This window comes from Alligator mississippiensis, chromosome 7, assembly GCF_030867095.1.
Source record: "Alligator mississippiensis isolate rAllMis1 chromosome 7, rAllMis1, whole genome shotgun sequence".
Lineage (NCBI taxonomy): Eukaryota > Metazoa > Chordata > Crocodylia > Alligatoridae > Alligator > Alligator mississippiensis.
The window spans coordinates 33,470,920-33,492,825 of NC_081830.1; the positions used below are offsets into that span (position 1 = coordinate 33,470,920).

Below are 21,906 nucleotides of genomic sequence, written 5' to 3' on the forward strand. Positions count from 1 at the left end.
GCATCCTATTTAGACCAAGCCATACAGGAAGCAGGTTCCAGAGCTAAAGATCTTTATCAGATAATCCCTTGCTTCTAGTTCCTACCTGCTGGAGTCTCAGGCGCCTTCCCAGCCCATTTCAGCTGCCCTAATGGCCTGTAGGCCTTCCATTGAGTCAGACAAGGTGAGACTACTTGGCTCTGCAGAGGAGAGTTGCTTTAGATTTAGAAGGTGGACCTTTTCCAAAAAGTTTCACGTCACACCGACACACAACCCAGGTCTGAAACAAAGCTTCATCATCTACCCAGATTGTGGCAGGTAAGCATAAAGCTTTAAAATTATTCCATCTAGCAACAAGAGGAGTTCAGACTTCTCTAAGACAATGGCACTGGGCTTTGTTGTGGGGAGGACAGCAGTTGATGCTCTTGATAGGGCATTGCCATTGACCCTGCTGCAGCACCAGCATTTCACAAACAGTGGGCTGAACTGTTTCAGGTGTAGAGCAAGGAGAGCCAACTTGCAGCACAAGGGCCACAAGCAGCCTTGTACGGCACATGGCAGATCAGGGAGGCAACAGGCAGTGCAGCAGCAGATAGAGCAAGAAGCATAAAGCAGAGCAAGGGATCAGACAGGGAGCACAGGGCAGGAAGCAGAGAAGCCAATCAGGCAGAGGAAGGGGGTTTGAGTAGTACTCGGGGAGGCTGTGCGGCTAATTTGGGGCATGCCTGCTAACAAAAGGTTGGCCCCAGGGATGTAAAAGGACAGCTAGTACAAGAAAGAGTTTTTCTCTTTGGACAGTGGTGGGGGAGGGGAGGAGAAACCAGGCATCACCAACTCGGCTCTTTAAATGGGCTGTTTTTAAGAGGAGGATACTACCAACAAAACAAGAAGAAAAAACACACCCAGTCCACATTACTTACTAAATCAGTTTATTTGCTATTAGCCAAGTCAGTCATTTACATAATCAGTTTGTTTTGCTCATCTGGAATGGTATGTGCACTCCTTCCAGCAGCATGGAGAAAGGCACAGTTTTTAATCTCTCTTGCCAGTCTCATGATTTCACACCCAGCATTAGTGGAAGCAAATACATGCCTTCATAGTACCATGAAGTGCTCTGCACAGCTCAGCACTGCTTTGACCTTTTTAAGATACCCTCCCCCCTCCAAAAATCAACATAAAAAAAACAGTGTTTCTCCTGTGGAGATAACTTAATTTTTTTTTTTTTTTTTTTTTTTTTTTTAAAGTTCAGAGTTCAGTTCAAAAGGCTTCTCATTTTAAAAACTGTGTGCGTCTCAAGAGACCAAAGTGCCATAAAAATGTGAAGTTATAGCAAAGTGTTTCAAGGAAGCCCACAGCAATGCTTCCATCCCAAGCACTGTGCAGTATTCTAATCAGGTTACATTTTCAAGACTTCCCACACTTGGGATTTTAACATCTACTCTCTGCAAGGCAGACAGGCTTCACTTTGGTGAAAGAAGTTTAAACCATCGGAACTGTTTACAGCTATTTTTAGTCTGGATTATCATACGTTCCTCTTCAACTGCAAGTGCACTTGAGCCCATGGTCCAGAGGAACACTGGAATGCAACTGCTCCATGAGCCCAGAGGGCTCTAGTGCCCCGCCTGCATTCTGCTATCAGGGATGGCAGTCATTTGCCATGTTCTAGTGTTTTATATAAAAAAAAAAATCAAATAACCTCCCCTCCCTCCCCCCAACCCTTACAACTGCTTGTTAATCCACCCTTTCCACATTCTTGTGACATGTTTAAAATATGGATTAAATGTGCATTGTGTAACCTGGCTCAGGTCGTTGAGCACAGAGTTACACTCATTCCATACTCCTGTGTGCAGGGCACAAATGTAGCGCAGCCAGAAGAACCTGCTACTTCTTTTATGATATGCAAGTTTGTTGGATTGTACCACATGCTGGAAGTACAGGCCACATGGAAGCCTGCTGGTTGTTTTACCATGCTACACTGTCCTTTCTGTACCACTTCCTCATTCAACCTATTTGGTTATTAGAATATTCCATTATAGATTACATATTACTGAAAACAATATTTTAGCTGAAGCAATGTGTCAAATCAAACTATGCTTCGTACTGAAGCAGAATTCATTTGTTCAGACTTAAGCAGTAATCAATTCAATATTGCCAAGGCTTTACATTTTTCTTTACTAACATGCATCTAATATAGGCTCACAGTACCCAAGTCTTATATGGCTGCTTTCAGTCTTGAATTACAAGAGGTTATAGAAATGCACAGAGCAGAGGTAGGAGATCAAGGGATTCATCTACACAAGACGAATTCTGGAAGTAAAAGGAACATCTATTAAAGGAAAAAAAGTGCAAGTATGATCTTAATTCCACCCCCATGTCCTCAATACTAGAGGAGTGTGTTGAAACAATACTAACACTACACAGTTAAGACTGTCCAGCTCTGTCACTTGGAAAAAAAATGTACCCAAGGCTTCAGTTTGAGCAAGAAGTCCAAATCAAATCAATCTAGCCTTTGAAAAAGAATTGGCACCATCTCATGTTTCAGATAAAAAAGGAACATGAAGATAAACAGCTCTGCTCACAGATGTGAAGTATTTATCAAGCAAAGGACTGGACAGATAACTGCTCCTTGCAATCTTGCTTATTCAAGATCAAAGCAAATATACTGCTGCCTTGTTTTAGACTGAGTTAACAAGCCAAGCTGGGCAAGAGAGAGAACAGTGGTGGAAATAATACTGCCCACGTACCTATTAACAGTCAAAGAGAAAGTTATTGCCACGGGTCTTGCACAGAACAGAAGCAGCAAAAATTAAATGCACTTCAGATACAAAATGCTGCGTGCTACGGGCAGCAGTGGAATGTCTGAGGTAAAATAAGTGGGGTGCCATCCGGCTCTGCTGGTTTCAATAGCTCATTGGAATTTCAGCTGGCTTCATCCAGAGGTTGGGACAAGACTTTGTGGAGCACATGTTCAGTCTTTTTGGTGCCTGAAATGTATCCTGTGTTCCACCTCTGTGCTGTACAGTTCTGTGTGTCCAAGGAAGAGGATATTTCAGTGCTGCTTGGTAGCTTTAGGGTGATCCATTAATTGTTTTCAAATTTGGCATATGGGTTATCTTCCTTAAACAAGCCTAGAGGAAAAAAAACTCTAGTCAGGAGAAGTATGTAGGTCAGTCCCAGTTTGCACTCTATGAATCTGTGCCTTTCCTCATTTAAGGTGAGCGAGCCATCTCCACCCCTCCTCCCTTTCTGGATTAAGATTAGGAGCAGGTGACAAACCACAAGGCTAATTTCCCCCCCACTCTTTAAAGCAGGTAATACTGACTACCAAGCCATTTAGGATGCCAATGGTAACAAAGAAGGTCATTTAAAAACAGGACAAGCACAAGTCATTTGCCAAATCCTACCAACTTCCACATTAAAAAAAAAAGAGGCATTACCCAGAGTGAATTAAGCACACCCACCATTTTGTCCTTAAACACTATCAGTCTGTGGCCCCCTATTAGTACCCAATTTGGACTGGTGCTGTTATGAGCAGCAGCAGTCCAGCAGCTGTTGGCAGTTTGGCAACTAGTTTATCCACTCCCTCTGCTCAGAGCTGCCCTGGCAAATCCCCCACCCTTTCTGGGAGGTACCTCATGCTCTGCTGAGGATAGCAAGGCTTCTGCCACCCAGCAGCTGGCAATGGGCCTGCAGGATTAACTGGGCACCAGACCTGGCAGCCAATCTCCTGATTGCCAAACTGGTTCATCATGAATGGCATGCAGCACACTCAGAACATTCAGGCAATTGCTATGTTCCCCTATGGACCACACCCCACAATATCTCAGTTGTAGGGGATGTGGAAGATAAATGCTTTGGCTTTCCTCACACACTATTAAGGCACATAGTGTACATAGAAAGGCAGAAAGATTTAACGTAGCTCATAGATTTAAAGAAATGCACTTGAAAGTCACTTGCAACTCTTTACCGTATTTTTTCCGGATTTCATCATGTCGAGATTTCATCTCTGCTCTCCTGTGGGAAGAGAGCAGACCAAGAGGTTTTTATGGGGGTGGGGAAAAAGAGGAAAAGCAAATAAAAGTTCTGCCTTCTTCCTAGTCTCCCTTCAGAGAAGCAAAGTCTTCTCTTAAGACTCCATTCGCATGTAGACTTGTCTTGCCTCCAGAATAATTGAAAATGAAAAGGATCAAATGCCACCAGCCCAACACACAAGCAATCCTACAGAAGAAAGCAAGCTTTGGTATAGATGCAAGAGATGATTAAAAGGTAACAGTATCAAAATTCCAAATAGGCTGATATTTTAGCTCAGTTGACAGTTACTCAAGAGCCCAGTCCAGCTCCATCTTCTTGACTAAGATGCTCAAATCACCATTCATAGATTCATAGATGTTAGGGTCGGAAGGGACCTCAATAGATCATCAAGTCCAACCCCCTGCATAAGCAGGAAAGAGTGCTGGGTCTAGATGACCCCAGCTAGATACTCGTCTAACCTCCTCTTGAAGACCCCCAGGGTAGGGGAGAGCACCACCTCCCTTGGGAGCCCGTTCCAGACCCTGGCCACTCGAACTGTGAAGAAGTTCTTCCTAATGTCCAGTCTAAATCTGCTCTCTACTAGCTTGTGGCCATTGTTTCTTGTAACCCCTGGGGGCACCTTGGTGAATAAATCCTCACCAATTCCCTTCTGTGCCCCCGTGATGAACTTATAGGCAGCCACAAGGTCGCCTCTCAACTTTCTCTTGCGGAGGCTGAAAAGGTCCAGTTTCTCTAGTCTCTCCTCGTAGGGCTTGGTCTGCAGGCCCTTGACCATACGAGTTGCCCTTCTCTGGACCCTCTCCAGGTTATCCGCATCCTTCTTGAAGTGTGGCGCCCAGAATTGCACGCAGTACTCCAACTGCGGTCTGACCAACGCCCTATAGAGGGGAAGTATCACCTCCCTGGACCTATTCGTCATGCATCTGCTGATGCACGATAAAGTGCCATTGGCTTTTCTGATGGCTTCGTCACACTGCCGGCTCATGTTCATCTTGGAGTCCACTAGGACTCCAAGATCCCTTTCCACCTCTGTGCCACCCAGCAGGTCATTCCCTAGGCTGTAGGTGTGCTGGACATTCTTCCTCCCTAGGTGCAGCACTTTGCATTTCTCCTTGTTGAACTGCATCCTGTTGTTTTCTGCCCACTTGTCCAACCTATCCAGGTCTGCCTGCAGCTGTTCCCTGCCCTCCGGCGTGTCCACTTCTCCCCATAGCTTTGTGTCATCTGCAAACTTGGACAGAGTACATTTCACTCCCACGTCCAAGTCACTGATGAAGACATTAAAGAGTATCGGTCCAAGGACCGAACCCTGCGGGACCCCACTGCCCACACCCTTCCAGGTCGAGACCGACCCATCTACCACGAATTGGATCATTGCATTGAATCTACCATTGGATCATAGCATCTCTTAATACAATATTAATAGTCATAAAACTATCCAAACAAACTGGATTTGTGAACGTGATACAAGTTAGACTGAAGTTCAACTACAGGCAGACACTGCTGCATGCAAGTGCAAGGTCATGTGCACCCCTGGCACTGGACATTTGAAAGCCATTTGAAGAAGCTCTCTCCAGCGCCAAGGTATCCCCTACACTGTAACTCCAAACAGTCTTGTCTGCATTCCCGTCAGAATGTAAAATATTCAGTAACTAAGTTCTGTGTGCACCTATCCAGATCCACATGCACTAGTGACCGATAGCATCTCCACTACCTGAACAAAGTGACTGGTAGACAGACAGTAACTATTTTATAGTTCGAGCAAAATGGAGCACCTCATTTCTCCTGTACAGAGACAAAAGAGATGATCAAGTCCTCACACTGGCTACTCACCTCTCCTCTTGCTGTACTCTCCTCTTCTCCCGCTCTCTGGCAGCTCTTTCATCATCCTTGTCTGGTCTGAAAGAAATAGGACATTGTTAGCCATTAACTGCATCTAGCACCTGCCATGATTTTGGCAGCAGCTTCAGGTTACCTTGAGCTGTACTTTTGCAAAGTGACAGGAGGGACTAATCTGTCAGGATACTTGCTTTTTGCTTTTTTTCTTGCAACAGCAGCAACAGCAAACAACCAGAGCAAGAAGAATCGCTCCTCCCACCACAGACATTGCAATAATCAAGGCTTCAAAGTTCACTGAAAGAAAGAGAAATATTACCAACTATTGTTTATTGTAGCTCATTAATTCACTCCACACTGAAAAATATACATCTGACAAAACTGGTGTTGCTGTAGCCTAGTTTTGCAACAACATGCATTTTCCCTTGGCTGTAAACCCCAATATCAAGTGCTGTTTTTTAAGTATATTTATTTAAGAAATGGTTAGGAGACTAGAACAAATGCCAACATTCATAAGCCATTTGACTTTGTAAGTGGTGAACTCACCAGTGAATAAGGAACTTTGTCTGGCAGTCTGATGACTGTGGGGAAGTGGCATTCTATCAACAAGCCACTAGACATACAGGAGTCAAATGTCCATTTTTCACACAATGGGGTAGGTAAGTTCCCAGCTCTTGAATTGGATCAGTAGAGACTTTCTCCATAGCCAACTTGAAGGCAAGTTTCTTCATACACATTCCCAGTCTTACTCCCCTCCTCATCCCCATGTAAGATTTTTTTTACTCATTAAGGAAAGGAGTCAATTGAAGTCTGTCCCCAGTTAAGAGTTCAGCTTTCAGGCTCCCAAGCATTTGCACACAGCCACTACCAGACAAGGTTATTTGGGGTTCTTTATCTGGATTTCCCTTGGTCCTCTCCCAACTGCAGTGGAAGTGGGCACTCTTCTCTCCATTCCACCCATCTACACCCTTTTCCTGTGAATAATGCAGGGGTGTCAAACTCTTCTGGTCCCATGTCCCAGGGCTATGGGTGGCATGTGGATCAACTGAGACCCAGGGGTAGCAGTGAAGACCAGATAAGACTCTGTAAACTGGGTTTAGCCTAGGGGCTACATCTTTGATACCACTGATATGAAGGGTTACAGATCCCTCACTTTTATCTTCCCCACATCATTAAATAGCAACAACAGCATGTCTGGAGTGTGGAAAACACAGCTCTGCTTGCCACTCTGTCATTTGATGCTAATCCTGCAATATCATAGATTCATAGGTGTAAGGTCAGAAGGGACCTTGCAGATCTTCTAGTCTGACACCTTGCCCTGGGCAGGAAAGAAAACTGGGCTCAAATGACCCCAGCTAGGTAATCGTCAAGCCTCTTCTTAAAGACCCCCGAGGTAGGAGCCAGCACTACTTCCTTTGGAAGTTGGTTCCAGATCCTAGCCGCCCTGACTGAAGTAGTGCCTTCTAATGTCTAGTCTGAACCTACTCTCAAAAGAATAACGGCCATAAGTTGTTAGTTACTCTGCGAGGTGCTCAGGGGAACAATGTCTCTCCCGTTCCCTGCTGGTCCCCCCTAGTAAGTTCATAGATGGCCACCAGGTCCCCTCTCAGCCTTCTCTTGTGAAGGCTGAACAGGTTAAAGGTCCCATAGCCTCTCCTCATAGCATCTGCCCTGCTGTCCCCGGATCATGCGAGTGGCCCTCTTTTGGACCCTCTCAATGCTGTCCACATCCCTCCTGAAGTGAGGCGCCCAGAACTGGACACAGTACTCCAACTGTGGCCTGACCAGTATTGCATAGAGGGGGAGGATCACCTCCTTGGCCCTGCTTGCAATGCATCCGTGGATGCACAACAAGGTGCGGTTAGCCCTACTGACCATGTCCTCGCATTGGCGGCCCATGTTCATCTTGGGATCGATAATGACTCGAAGATCTCTTTCTGCCACTGTGCTTTCGAGAAGGGAGTTCCCCAGCCTGTAGGTATGCTGCTGGTTCTTCCTGCCCAAGTGCAACACCCTGCACTTGTCAGTACTGAATCCCATCCTGGTCTCATTTGCCCACCCCCGTAATCTGTTCAGGTCCAGCTGTATCCTGTCCCTCCCTTCTAGTGTGCCCCCCTCACCCCAAATCTTGGCACACCCACCTCACTTCCACAGATCGCATTTATTGATCCTTAAATTAGTGGATGTAATACTCAATTTAAGGCTCAAGAACCTCACTCTCCAACTCCCTAAGCTTTCTGGTGGAAAAAGCAACCTTTAAAAAAAAATCAGCTATGTTTGGGCTGTTTGCACAATACAAAAGGTAACAGCCATTTGCCTTACTCAAGGAAGTAATACTCATAGTCCTAAGGCCAGAAGGGGCCTCCTGTATAGCACAGACTGAAGGCTTTCCACATTATACTCCCTGCATCTTGCTTATTTCTGGTTTAACTAGGCTATCTTTTACTGAGACTGGATATCTTCCTGTAGGATGAGCTTGGCTCTTTATTGAAGGGTTCCCTTCCACAGTTACAGTCCATAAAGAGGAGAATGAGCAGTCCCTAGAGCTTGTACCAATCCCAAATGCCTGCAATGGTCCTGCAGACTTTCCAGTTGCTAAGTCACATTTGGGTTCAATGGTAATATTCAGCATTTCACATTCTAAGCAGGCAGCAAGCCACAAGTCACTCCCAGTCAACAGGAAGGGAGGTGGTTCAGAAGATTCTTCCACACTTGGAGGAGTTTGAAGAATCCCAATCTAGGATCATTTAAGACAGAGGGCCAGAATTTTAGACACTGGGAAGAGTCTCTACCTTTACAGGCAATGTAACAAGCAACAGGGGCCGTGTTGAGCTGACAGGGTATCATCAGGTTTACCTGCAGTATGTTTCACATGTTACTTAAGTAAAACCCACTTACCCCAGCAGACTCCCCATCGGGCAGAACGCAGCTCACAGAGACTGCTGGGAGGGAAGATGCTTCTGACAGGATACTCCACACATTTCTTGCTGCTGGTGCACCAGAGACACTGCAAGTAGTAAGATGGAAGCATGTAAGTGTTACAATATAACTGGGACTGGAGAGGAAAAAAGTAGACAACTGCAATAATACACCTATTCATTCATTACTCATCTCAGATGTCCAATTCCACTTGAATTTTACTTTAACAGGCTGGACAGGGCAGATCCTGTCTCCGGTAGGCAGCTTGGACTAGGTGACTGCTGGAGGTCTGTTCCAGCCCAGCTTTCCTATGACTAAAATCTGACTTAACTCAGGTGCAGATAAGTCCTCCAACTGCACTTAACTAAACCGGCAAGGAGCCTCTAAAAACTGCTGCTGTTTTCATCAGCTTTATATTCCAAATACTGTATGGGATGCTGCCATGTATAGGCAAGCTCTGGTATGCTAACAGTGTTGAGAACATAGAGTAGGCTTGCAGTGCATGAGGAAAGCTCTAGAACAGTTGAAAGAGATTTGCAAATAATAAAATACAAGAACCTTGGCCTCTGCCAGTGTTCAAGGAAATTCTGCCTTTGATAAGAAAGGGTGGCTCATCTAAGGTGAATGTATCAGCAAGCAAAGGAATGCAAAAACAAATGTTAAAAAAAGCCTCCATGAACATACCTACTATATATGAAGACTACTGAATAACTTGAGGAAGAGAAACAACTTTGTAAACCAATGCAATCATCATGACTTAAGAGTTAGTTTGAGCCATCAACTGTAGCCGTGTCTGTCTGTGTCCCCACCTCCGCATAAGAAAAACTTGAAAACAGAATGTTTTCGTACCAGATAAGATAAGGACATTAACAAACATTTTCCCATGAGTCTGGAGGCAAGTCGTTCTAGTCAACATTTGATAGTACTAGGCTTTATGGATTACAGTGCTTCATCTCAGAAGCAAGCCGTTCAATTACTAGCGAAAGATCTAGTCAAAACAGAGAAGCTCACTACTGACCCACTGAGAAGGTAGTGTCTGCACATGCAGTACCCTTCCAAATTCCCTAGTGCTAGTTTGATATGGGTAGAGATGCCTCAGATGTTCCCGACACTGTCCTGAAACAGAAGCGGGCTGGAATGCCACTGCCAGTGTGGAAACATAACTAAGATACCCAAATTAGCATTTTAAAAGTCTTCTTTTAAAAAGGTAAAGTCCCAGGATTACATACTGCCCCTTACAAGGCAAGTTACAGGGCAAATATAACATGATCTCCAAAGAAAGAAAACATTTTCCCTTGCTAGCTTTTTACTAAGCAGACAGAGCCCACAGCAATGCATGCAAGAAGCTCGAGATTTATTCACTCCTTTATCCTTGGCATTATAGGATTTGTCAGTCGTAGCATGGTTAATGTGCATATCACCAGACTAGCTAGGTTAGTACAACACTCCTCCTCTCAAATTTACAAGCTCTTTGGGAAAAAGAAGGTAGCCATCTGTTTGAAGTGCACAGTATAGGGAGATGAAGTCAGCCAGCACTGCTGTACCACCCATGATATTTGGCCTAAACCAGCACAATGATATTACCTTAGAAAAGCCAAGATGACTTGGCCTGAACTGCAAGGGGGTAGAGAGACGAAAATGGGTAAAGGGGGGGGGGGAGGGGGATTATACTGGTAATAGGAACCCTTGTGAAAAGCTGAGCATGGGAGTAGACGTTTTCACACCTCTCCAGATTGAGATATGGGTGCAAGTGCTCCTCTGACACCCAACTTAAAAAACCAAACACTACTAGGAGGTGCCATCTTGGGGTGCCACTTCTTTTCAAGTGAGACTAGGCCTAGCAGCCACACAATTTTAGACCTGGTTTGGTTAAAGCCATCATGTTTATAGACCCTACAAGTCATATGTCCAATAAACATATTGAGCCCTGATCCTGGAAGTCAACATGTTCCCTCAAACTTAGGCACCCAAGTACTTCCATCCCCCTCCACTCAAACCTACATTTATTTAGATTGGCCGTCACAAATAGATAGCAGTCAATTATGCTTTGCCCATCCACTAGGCACTACACATCCAGTTCATAAGCTATGGGAGTCCCCTCAGAGCAGTTCCCTACTATACAGCTGTCTCACAGCAAGACAGCCTCAAACCCATGACAGCCAGCTATCACATGTTTAGTCTTAAGATCCCCAAAACAACAGGCAATAGTTAGCCTGGAGCGCTCACAAGGTTACCATCCTATTTGATAAATGCTCGTGGAATATGCTTTTTGAGATCAAGCAGCACAGGGATACTATTAGTTGGCTTAGAACGTCACCCCAGTAAGTTTAATTACTTACTCTTTGCATACTTTAGAATAGTTTAAAAACCACCACACCAAATTATGAATTGTGTCAGAGTTGGATTGTGGCAGCAACAGGATCTCAGACATTTAGCTGTGTTATAAGTCTTCAAAGGAGGTGGTCAGCAGGATTAGTCTGAAGTCAACCTGAGAAGTAAGGCAGGGCGGCACCTTATAGATTAACTGTTTCAGGGAAGCACGAGCACCGTTAGGCAGCCTACTTTGGTCTACTATAAACGTGCATAAGGGAACTCATTCTATGCCACGTGCAAATGATTTTTCCATGTCAGATCATCCAATTTTTACTCTTAACAGTGCACCCCACCCCCTCTTCAGGCCTATTCCCCCTCATAAGGTTACTGGCTCCTGATCTGGCTTAGTCAGAGATAGGTTATTAGCACTGGAGGCCAGGTACAAGGAACTGAAGTGGTATTTCTGCTATATAAACGGTGAGACTGAAAGTGCCCTTCCAAAACTGCACTCCCCTGGCTTTGTAAAGAAAGAGCAGATTAGTTCTGGAAGACAGTACAGCATTATTTACTACATCCCATTAGGTCCACCAGCCATTCTGTAGTCCCCGTTAGTCTCCCCATTCCAGCTAGGGGCCTAAAATAGTTTGTCCTTGGAGAAGGAGTTGCAGAATCCTAGAAGCAATCCAATTCCTTTTGAGAAAAGGAAAGAAATCCAACCAGACTGCCCAATCCAGCACAACAGCATGGGACTGCAGCCTGAGGAATGCATGACTAGGTCAGTATACATGCAACAGGGGTATTAACCCTTCCTGACCCACAGGTAAAGAAGTAGTCTCTTTCCACCATTCCTGTCACACCCTTGCCTACTGCAGGGTAGTCATGTCCTTGTTAGAATTCCCTCCCCTAGTTCCATCCAGGAAGAGCACACACCAACTGCTGAAACTTCCTTAGCCTGACGAAGGGTTTTTGAACCCGAAAGCTTGCTTAATAACTATTCTCCAACTATTTGGGTTGGTCTAATAAAAGATATCAAATTCACCAAAGGAACCTTGTCTGCCTATGTCCTTAAGACCAACATGGCCTCAACCTAAACCCCTCCCCTAGTTTTGCACTTAGTTACCTAAATGAGAACGCTGATACTGCAGAAAGACAGACCGTGGAAGGCATGCTACAGATATTTTACACTAGTATTCTAAAGGAAAAAAAGCACATTTATAAAGAGCAATGGAAGACCTCCCAGGCTGCAACAAAACACTGTTGCTACAGCAACAAGTCTCTGATGACTTGCTGGATTCGTGACTCAAGAATCAGCACCACACAAACCCAGCCAAGAGGACAGGAACTACTCAATAGCATACTGCCATTTCAACAGGACTCCTGATCTCATACAGATTTAGCTTACCACTCCATTTCCTTCTGATGACAAATGACTGGAATTCTAAAACTCATTACTTTGGAGGACAGAAGTCTAGATCTTCTCACTCCTTTACTAAACATTTGTGGAAGAGGTTGTCAGTTTGTTGCAAAGCTAATGAAAAGAGGTTAAATAATGGGGCAGGGAACAAGAACAAAAAGGACAAAGCTTTAAAGAGGGAGAGCTTTGAATTCAGTTCCTGGACAGGCATCTCAACAGCAATTAAGCATATTTGTAAATGCATGAGGTTTGTCTAGCCCCAGATGTCATAGCTTGGGTGACAAAAGAGAAGTTGTCAGCAGCATTGCAGAAGCAGATGGACAGTACTGGAATACTGAATTCCCCTGTGTTCTACACGTACCTTCCAAATGGAGGCCTCAACTTTGAGCATCCCGCACTCCTTCCACATGTTCCAAATCAGGGACCATTTTCAAGGTATACAATTAGTTTTAGTCCTTCCACAATCTTGTAAGGTATTACTTCAGCAAGACTCCCCTTTATGCCAAGGAGGGAGATAGAGTTCCTCCCACACTTATGCATATCCTTAAAGCCAACACTGAGTTCCAAAAATATTGCAATAACATCCTCCCTTCTTCTCCTCTCCCTCAAATTAAAATTCCACTGGGGGTTTAGATGCTTAACACTTCTTTCCAGAAAATCCCTAGACTGGATTACTAGAGCTGGCCACAATGGTCAGCCACCTTGGGAAGCTAGAATTTAGCCAACACCCAAAAAAGCATCCATACAGATTGCAATTTTCCCCCTGCAAAGGCTGGAGGAGGAGGGAAGTCGCTAGTCAGCCAAGTACAGCATAAGGCAGAAGTGATCCAAGCTAGGTGGGGAATGCTTTCCAGTGGTTTGGATTAATAGCTGTAGCATTCATTGCCCCTTGCAGCTCCCTTCGAAATCAGTTATTAGAACTGCTGACTACCTCATCCACAAAGACGAATCTTTTAGAACCTGTCAGATACTCTGGTCTTTGGCAGTTTTCCCCTCATCACACAACGCATCCAGCTCCCTTTAAAAACCAAGGAGAAGTAAAGCAATTGTGATTTTGCTTATGCACTACTTACGGTGACATTTTTCAGGCACTCTTCGCAACTCGTATTGGTGTACCGGGGACAAGCTGAGGAGGGAAAAAAAAAGTGTCATGTCAGTATCTGCATTTTAAAGAAAGAAGGGCTTTTCAATAAGTTGCTTTTTTCATAAGAAAACTCTTAGCTTTTCATAAGAAAGGTAGGAGACTTCTAGAAGGCAGCAATTCCAATCTACCAGTCATAAAACAGTTTGAGAGTGAAACCTGTGAGAGCTGTCAGAACATCTGCCAGGCTGAATGGATACAAGAGACCACTTTCATCTCGAAATGCCACGGCATCCTCTAAATCGAGGAGCACACCCTTTCCTCTTTTCCACAGTTAGTGTTTGATAACCCAAACATTTATGGTCTTACATAACAGGAAAGGCCTCAAGACATTTAATCCATACAAGCCCCTTTCCCTCCTCCCTCAAATCAAAACTACTTGCAAAAACAGCACTTGAGTTCACATGTGGGATTATAAAGCCTGGTTGACTGTAATAGCAGGAGTCCAGAACAGACCTCTTGGGTCAGAGTCCAGTCCTGTGTGCTTTTAGCTCAGGAGCTGCTGTACTTAACAGCATTTTTTCCAGTCACAGCAATGTCTGGTAGGTTTTACTGGAGAACTCTGTAGTATGCCCTGGCTAGGAGGATACCTAGTTCTTCAATAAAACTTTGTCAAGTGTTTGCCTGACCAGTACCCATGTTAAGCACAGCAACTCTTTGCTTCAGCACTAGTGCAAACAAGGGTCATTTACAAAAAAAAAAAAAAAAAAATCAGGGCTGGGGACCTCATACCACAGTTATTTTGCCACTCAACTGTGCACATCTGGGCAGAATACTCCTGGTGACATACTTACATGGGGGGGGGGGGGAAATAAACAAAAAATTATAGCATATAGGGTTCTAGAGGGCTCCTCTATGCAGGCTCAGAAACTGGACAGGTTAGCATGCAGCTTTAACATGCATGCTATCACAGGTTTCATCTATTGTTTTCCATTGTAATAAATTTAGTACTTGATTGTGGTTTAAACTAGTCACCCTATATCCAAAACATGGACTTCGTCACAATCCAAAGTTTGAGGGGCTGCTTTTGCTCACCCTTTTGCTAGTGATGCTCTATTAAACATAGAAATAATTTAACTGGGCAGAGCTGTGCTTGAAGCAGATGATCTGCCATCAGAATAGGCTGCACAAAAAACACTGGCTGCAGTTGCACTTCCTTCAGATAGTACAAGCACCAAGACCTGTCCAACTACAAGTTATGGACATCCAACAACCCACTGGAAGCCTCCCCTCTTAGAGACTTCTTATAGAAATGCAATACATTTCACCGTGTTACCAGGGCATAACGCAGGGTTCTCTCTCTCTACAGAATGGAGAGAAAGGTATGGCTTAGAGATGAGGGGAGGAGAACCCCACATAACAGAAGACAGACACTAGTACCATAAAGACGAGCCTAGAGATTCTAGCAAGAGCCTGTGGGTCTTGGAGTAAAGGTGTGCAGGGAGCTGCAGCAGCCCACTTGTCTTTCCCTGTGAATGCCCCAACCAAATCACCAACCCTGGGATGACTGCCCATCAGAAGCTACCAGGGAAAGCATGCGAACACCTCTGCCACCTTGTTAAGAGGCAGAATTTATTAGGAGGAGGGAAAGTCTTATACACTGAAAAATATGGCAATAGAAAAATCTACAGTAATCAAAGTGAAAGAATCAGCTATTTGGGCAGAACTAATAGACAATAACCAATAACTTGATTTTGTTTGTTGTTGTTTTTTTAAACCGCCACATTAGGTCATTTCTGATCCAAAGAACAGTGTATTTTGTCGGCACACGACTTCCATGGTTTTATGTAGTTTGAACCAGACAGTTTTAGCTTTGGTTACGGTTGAATAAAAACAATATGCAAACTACACACATACACAGTCTTTTAGAAGCTTAAAGATCAGTGTATACAAGTTATTTAAGATTATGAGAATTCTTCAAAGATGGGGTGTGCATGTTCAATACAACGCATATATGTAAGCCATAGCCAAATGCTTCCCTTGTGTCTTAAATAAGAAGATGCAGTAACAGGTCTAGAGTAGTGAAGAGACCAAATATAAATATTACAAGTTTAGATGTGATTATTTGTAATATCCAGAATTGAAATTTAAAGGGGAAGGGGGAGAAAACTATTCTTGATGTTAAAGAGCCATGTTTACACATTTCAGTGCAAGCACCTACTGCACTAAAGTCATCTTCTCTACGCATGCATTTCTGAATCTGTTAGATTCAGGTCTGCTAGATCTTCTCCTCCGAGCTTGAGCAACAGTGTTATTAACGAGAGTTTATTTAATAAGTCTAGAACTCCCGAAAGGAGAGCACAAGTGAAGCTTCCTTGAAGCCCCAAGGACTCCTCAGGTGCTTGGGTTAGCTGGCTGCTGTCCACCCTCTCCCAGTGCCACAAAGGGGCCAGATATGTTTCTGTGCCTTAACCATGCATGGCATGTCACCCCGTAACTTCTGCAGCCTCCTTGAAGGCCACAGATTCATTTCCCCAACGCCCCTACAGGGAGCTTTCTCCGAGACAGAGCTGGGCTTTATCTCAGCAGAGGCAGTGCCAGTTCACAAGCCCAAAGGACAATTAAGGTCTTCTCAAGCAGCACATCAAAGCACAATACCAATTGCAGCTTGCCCAAGATGCAAGTTAAATACCCTTGGGGCTGAGCTAGTCCTGGAAGTGCATATGTGATACAAGTCCCTCTTTGTTCACTCCACGAGCACATCACAGCCCATCATGGCTATTATGGCACAGGGCTCACTGCTCTTCAAAGTTGCGTTTAAGAATAAAATGCCTCTGAGACTACCTCCTTCTCCTTCCCAACCCCCACCTGGCTGGGAGGAGGAAGCCTCAACCCCGTACTCCTGCTCCAGGGAGTTGCACTGACCAGAAATAATGCACCCTTATTCTGAAGGAGTGTCACACCTGGAGTTGTTAGGGCACAGCTTAACAGCTTTTGCATGTAGCCAGCCTGCAAGCATTTAGACAATTAAGAGCTTCCTGCTTTCTAGGGACAGACTGGGGATCAAGTACTTAGAATCTCCACTTTGGTGCACAGAACTAATGCTTCTGCTGTGTGGTAGGCACTTGCAGTCCCATTAAGCACCTGGCTAGAAGATCTTGGTCTTCTCCTCAGAGTCCAACCAACCACCAAGGTCAAGATCAAAATAGAAGTTCACTCCTGCCCCAAGCCCAATCAGACTGGCATGGACTTGGGGAGGGGAGTGCGCCTCTCCAACACATGGGTCATAGTCCTCTTTCCAGAGAATTGGCAAAGTATTAGTAAGTTCTTGCCTACTGAAAATACCCTCATCTCCCCTGCTTTTCCTGGGATGTGCAAAAGGGGTGTCTAGCAGACAAGGTTCTTTGGGTGAATCTGGTATCTTTTATTAGACCAACTTACATAGCTGGAAAAAAAATTTTTGGAAGGGGCGTTTGGGATTTCTGGCCTTGTGCCCTGTAGTCATGTGCTGCAAGGTTTTAAAGACACAATTTTCAAGAACCTTTGGGTGGCCTGCTGATGCAGAGGATTGACTCTGCAGTCTAAGAGGCCCCTTCCAGTCCCGTGAGACAATGAACAAAACACCTCCCTGTGTCAACTACTCCCCCAGAGGGAATGCTAATGAAGCCTTTGTTGGAGTAGTTGCCAGCCCACAATACACAAGAGACTTATTTAAATTTGTGGACTCCTCTCTGCAGGGAACTTTGCCTCCTTGTTTGTCAAGGCCCACCTTGGGTGAAAAACAGAGGGCCAGGGACAGACCCATGGTTTACTGTAACTCTGAATGCAATGGTAAAAGATGCGAGGCCCTATGATAACCCAGAGTCTGGCAGCCTCCACGATGTCCACTGCTACAGAAGCTCCTCTTTTTGCTTCGGGAAGGGGGGGGCGCTCTCCCACTTCAGTAAGCAAGGAAAGGAGGCTGCTACTGCACATGTTCAAGCCAAGAGGTACTGTAAAACTGCAGGGGCTCCATGCTAAGGCTCAAAAGTTACCTAGCCCTGGCCACAAACAGATGCCCCAAAAGAAAGGTAAAAGTCCCCTACAGTGAAATGCAGGAAGTCTTTCACCTCAGCATGCATTGGTATATGCATACCTTCCCTAAATTCATAAAGAAATTAAAATTTTGCATCCTGATGCCAATCGCCAACACAGATACCAGAAAAAGGGGAATACGGGGGTATGTAGTCAGGTCAACAGCAATGGAGTGGTTGGGCCCACTGTCCTAAAGCTAACCAAACAGCAGGGAGCTGGGTCACGCTGCAGGCAGACAATGCGACTCACAAAACAAGTGTTAATAGGCAAGGGATCAGAGATTAACAAAGCAAGGGAAGAAAACGTAGATCAAGCTCAACAGCCATCCCCATTTGGAACAGACTGGTTTTACGTGCACCTTTCACAACACGTTTATTAAAAATGCTCTACCAGAAGCAACAAAGTCTGCTTTGCCAAACCATCTGCAGCAGTGATGTACAGCTGGGGAAAGGGGGAAGGGAGGGGGAGGGGGAGAGGGGAGGAAGGGGGTCAAACATAAGGGCCAGGCAGATCCAGCCCCTCCGATGCATTTGCAGCCCAGATGGCTTATTCAGATTGAACAGGACAGGCAGAGCAACATTTAAAGTTACAAGCAAGCCTCAAGGGTGTGAGAAGTTTCCAAGTAGGAGCCAAATACAAGTTAACAACACTAATTGCTTTCCAGTACAATGAGCAACAACAGCTCTTGGGCCACACAGACTCCCCCAGCTTCTAGCAATTGCATCAAAGTGAGAACTAGAGCACTGCTGGTTTGGGAAGCAAGTACAGGGCTGGTGAAGGAAGATGCAAAAAGGTGGGGGGAGGGGGTCTCTTTTCTCCCCAAAGAAATTCTACTTGGCTAGAGAAACTTACAGGATATCATCATCCATATCACCGATCACAGCATTATGTAGAATAGGATATAGGACTGAGTGAAACCGATGAAAGGAAGAGGAAGCTGCTACAGGGAAGGTTTTCCAGGGGGAGGGGAGAGGAAAGGAATAGGAAATAGGGAAGAGAAGAGTCAAAGAAAAAGAGGAGAAAACACATGATGGATAGATCATTTGCTCTCATTCAGCAAGCTGCTATTACCAACCCAAACTTCACCTACAAAGAGGGGCCAGGATTTTCAGACTGCACATTGGCATAAGTGTCACTAAACTCAAATGGCATAAAATGGATTAAAGCATGAGCAGCGTTTCCAGCAGCGTTCATTAGCAAAACAAGACCATATTCCAGCCTTGAGTTCTGTTCAGATTGTGCACTGACCTCAGATGGAAATCCCTGGATCACAGGGAGATCTGCCCATATTTTATATGCAGTTTCCATCCCTCTTCCTCTCCACCCCCTCCCCCCCATACAGGCTTGAAGGTTGGATTTGTTTTTCACAAAGATTAGATGTTAAGCAATATGTGAACATGAGCAATAAGAGAAATGCACATCTTCACCTTGTTTTAGACAATACATTGGCACTGGACCAGATAATCAGCTAATTATCTGGCCCCCGTGTCTGTCACCTCTGAGCACCTACTCCAATATCTCACCAGCGCAGCTGCTTCAAGCTGGCTGCAGTAGCCTCAACTCAGAAAGATGTAGGCCCTACCTCCCTGTTAATAAACCAGTAACATACTTTTTTTTTTTTTGTAGCTTGAGTAGGCCACATGTCGTTCCTCTCCAAGAGTCCTCTCTTCACCTATCTGCATCCTTCTCCTCACAAGCCTCAGAAAGTTGCCTTTTCAGCACTGCTTGAGGATGAGTAGAATAGAGACTTTAATCTCTTTACTTGGCCATACTCCATTCCAAATGTGAAGAATTAATGAGCAGTCACTTATCTACAGGATGTGGAAGGCAAGCCATTTAAGTCCCAAAAGACACTCAGGGAAGAAGCTACTAATTTTAATGCTGCTTTTCCACACTTCCAATGCAGTAGGCTACTATCATTTTCAGTTACAGTGGATAGCCATCATATGATGAAAGAGCCATGTAGCCATTCTTCAGGTTATTTACTCATTATAGCACGGAAAGCAAATCAGTATTTCATGACCTGAAGTGAGATAAAGATGTTTACTTGCAACTCTGCTTTTTTTTTTTTTTTTTTTACAGAGCAGAGACTATGTCCTCTTAAGCCAGATTTAAAGCAGAGCTCTGCATATAAGCTAGGAAGCAATGATGGAGAGTGCTAGATGGGAACACATCTCCAGCTGCATTGGTCAGTTTGCCCAGAAATCAGTATTTTATTGTCCTACGGATAACTAGTAGAACAGCCACCCCACATGCCAAGATAGGGAACTTCCTGTTTTCTCTCATAGGATTTTCTGACCAATACCAAGCATCTTAAGCAGCACTATGCTTGTAGCTTGATCCTCATGTCAATTAGTTATGAGCTACCATCCTCCTATACATTTGAGAGGGCCCGATTTCTGAAGTCACATGGCAGAAATCCTTGAATTAGTTCCACAGTGATGTCATTTAAGAAGTGCACTTCAGTAACAAAGTTCATGTGTAGCATGTATGAAGTTGGTCACAATCTGGGGGGAGGGAAAGGAGGGAGGCGGAGGGGAAAAAGAGGAGAAACAGTGGAGACAGGGACAGGGCACAAAACATCACATCTCAAACAAGAGGGGGAGAGAAGAATTTTTCTATCCTTCTCTGCTGCTTCCACCAGCTTGTCAACTGCTTTGCTGCATCTTGCTCACTTAAGTGAAGACTGTACAAACATCACAGTCCATTACAAGAAAAACTGCTCCGGGGCACAGGCAGACAAGGTTCTTTGGGCAAGTGCGATATACAGCTTTTTGGCTCAGATCAAGCATAATCCTATGCTTGCCTGGTAGGGGAAATACTATGATCACCATGGTGGCTTCCAAGTTGCACCTAGGGAAGACCGCTCGGCTGGCATAAGATAGTACCCACACAGGTAATGCATAATAGTTAACCTCAGCTTTATGCCCACTTCATGGAAGTGGGAGACTCCTCTGGCCATACGGTTAAGGGCAAGCAGAACTCGGGGGCACCCAACCCCGAGCCTGCGGACTTGGGACTGCAACTAGGACACCCGCCAAAGGATTGGGACATCTGAAGCCCCAGATGGGGGTGGAGGATGTTTGCCGGTGGTACGGCCACTTCTAGTTCTGGATGGACTCTTGGATTTGAAATGCGTTCAGGCGGATTTGGCTGGGAATGCGGAAAATTAAACAAAGATAGCTGGAAAAACCCGCACGCAAAAGCTTGCAAAGGCCAGTTTTTCCAGCTATTGAGGTGGCCTGATAACAGAGACCAAGAGCCTCGCCTGCCCGCACCCTCATCCCACCCCGCTACCGCCCGCCCGCGCCCCGGGCAGGGCAGCCCGCCAGCACCGCGTCAGTGCGGCGCCCACCGAGGCGCCCGGGCCGGACCCCGCGAGCACTGGAGCGGCCACAGCCCAGCGCGAGGGGGAGGGCGCCCCGCGTCGGCCCTTGGCGAGCCCGGGGCCGCAGACGGGTGCAAACAGCCCCTCGGCTCCCGCACGCGGACACGCGGTCCGGCCCGGCCCGCCCTGCCCAGGGGGCCTCCACCCCGCGGGTGCCGCTGCCCCGGGGCCGCTCTTACCTCCGTCGGGCGCGGCGGCCGGGGCCCGGGCCAGCGCCAGCAGCAGTGCGAGCAGCGCGGCGCCCATGGCTGCGGGACAGGCCCGGCCCGCTCAGACAGCCCGGGTAAGTACGGCCCGGCCCGGCCCCGCCCCCTGCGCCCCGCCCCGCCTGCCCGTCACAGTCACAAGGGCACACGCGCGTCCCCTCTGACGCGCGCCCACGCAGACTCACACACCCACACACAGAGTCCCTCTCAGACACACTCAGTTACGTGTACACACACAAAGACAGTCCCTTGGGTGCACACGTGCTTACACACACACACAGCCCCCCACACAGAGCCCCTCATATAGCCACATACGCATGCCGTCACACACGTGTGTGCGCACGCCGGGGTGGCCATCACAGAGGACAGCCCGGTTTTCTGCTGCCCTGTCCTCTGTTGATGCGACACCCGACCCCTTTATGTCCTGTTTTTCTCTTCAAGAAAAAAAGAGGATGTAAAGGCGTCCGCTTTCGTATCAGTAGAGGGCAAAGGACAACCGGACTGTCCTCTGATGGCCCCCCTAGCACACACACATGCTAACCCTTCCTTATGCATGCACACACACACCCACACAGTGACCTCCTGATATACATGCATGCACACACAAAGTGCCTCACACACTCATGTACACACTCTCAGATGCACAAACACACATACACGGTCG

General features: G+C 45.9%; 1 protein-coding gene across 1 annotated transcript; it reads right to left on the bottom strand.

Moving 5' to 3' along the window:
* Positions 1-891: 891 nt before the first annotated feature.
* Positions 892-21,338, bottom strand: PTTG1IP (PTTG1 interacting protein). Its single transcript, XM_006272032.4, has 7 exons — positions 21,216-21,338; positions 13,567-13,619; positions 8,746-8,854; positions 6,042-6,144; positions 5,845-5,910; positions 3,947-3,993; positions 892-3,107 (listed from the first exon to the last, which is right to left on the bottom strand). Exons 1-7 carry the CDS (start codon positions 21,280-21,282, stop codon positions 3,061-3,063), a joined length of 492 nt encoding a protein of 163 aa, XP_006272094.1. The 5' UTR covers positions 21,283-21,338; the 3' UTR covers positions 892-3,060.
* Between the last annotated feature and the right edge of the window lie 568 nt (positions 21,339-21,906).

Excerpts from the sequence above, each read along its gene's own strand:
- PTTG1IP (XM_006272032.4), bottom strand. The coding sequence starts at position 21,282 with ATGGGCGCCGCGCTGCTCGCACTGCTGCTGGCGCTGGCCCGGGCCCCG. Across the intron at positions 6,145-8,745 it reads CCGATGGGGAGTCTGCTGGG|TGAACTTTGAAGCCTTGATT; the intron begins GTAAGTGGGTTT and ends TCTTTCTTTCAG. Across the intron at positions 3,994-5,844 it reads AGAGTACAGCAAGAGGAGAG|GAGAGCAGAGATGAAATCTC; the intron begins GTGAGTAGCCAG and ends CTCTTCCCACAG.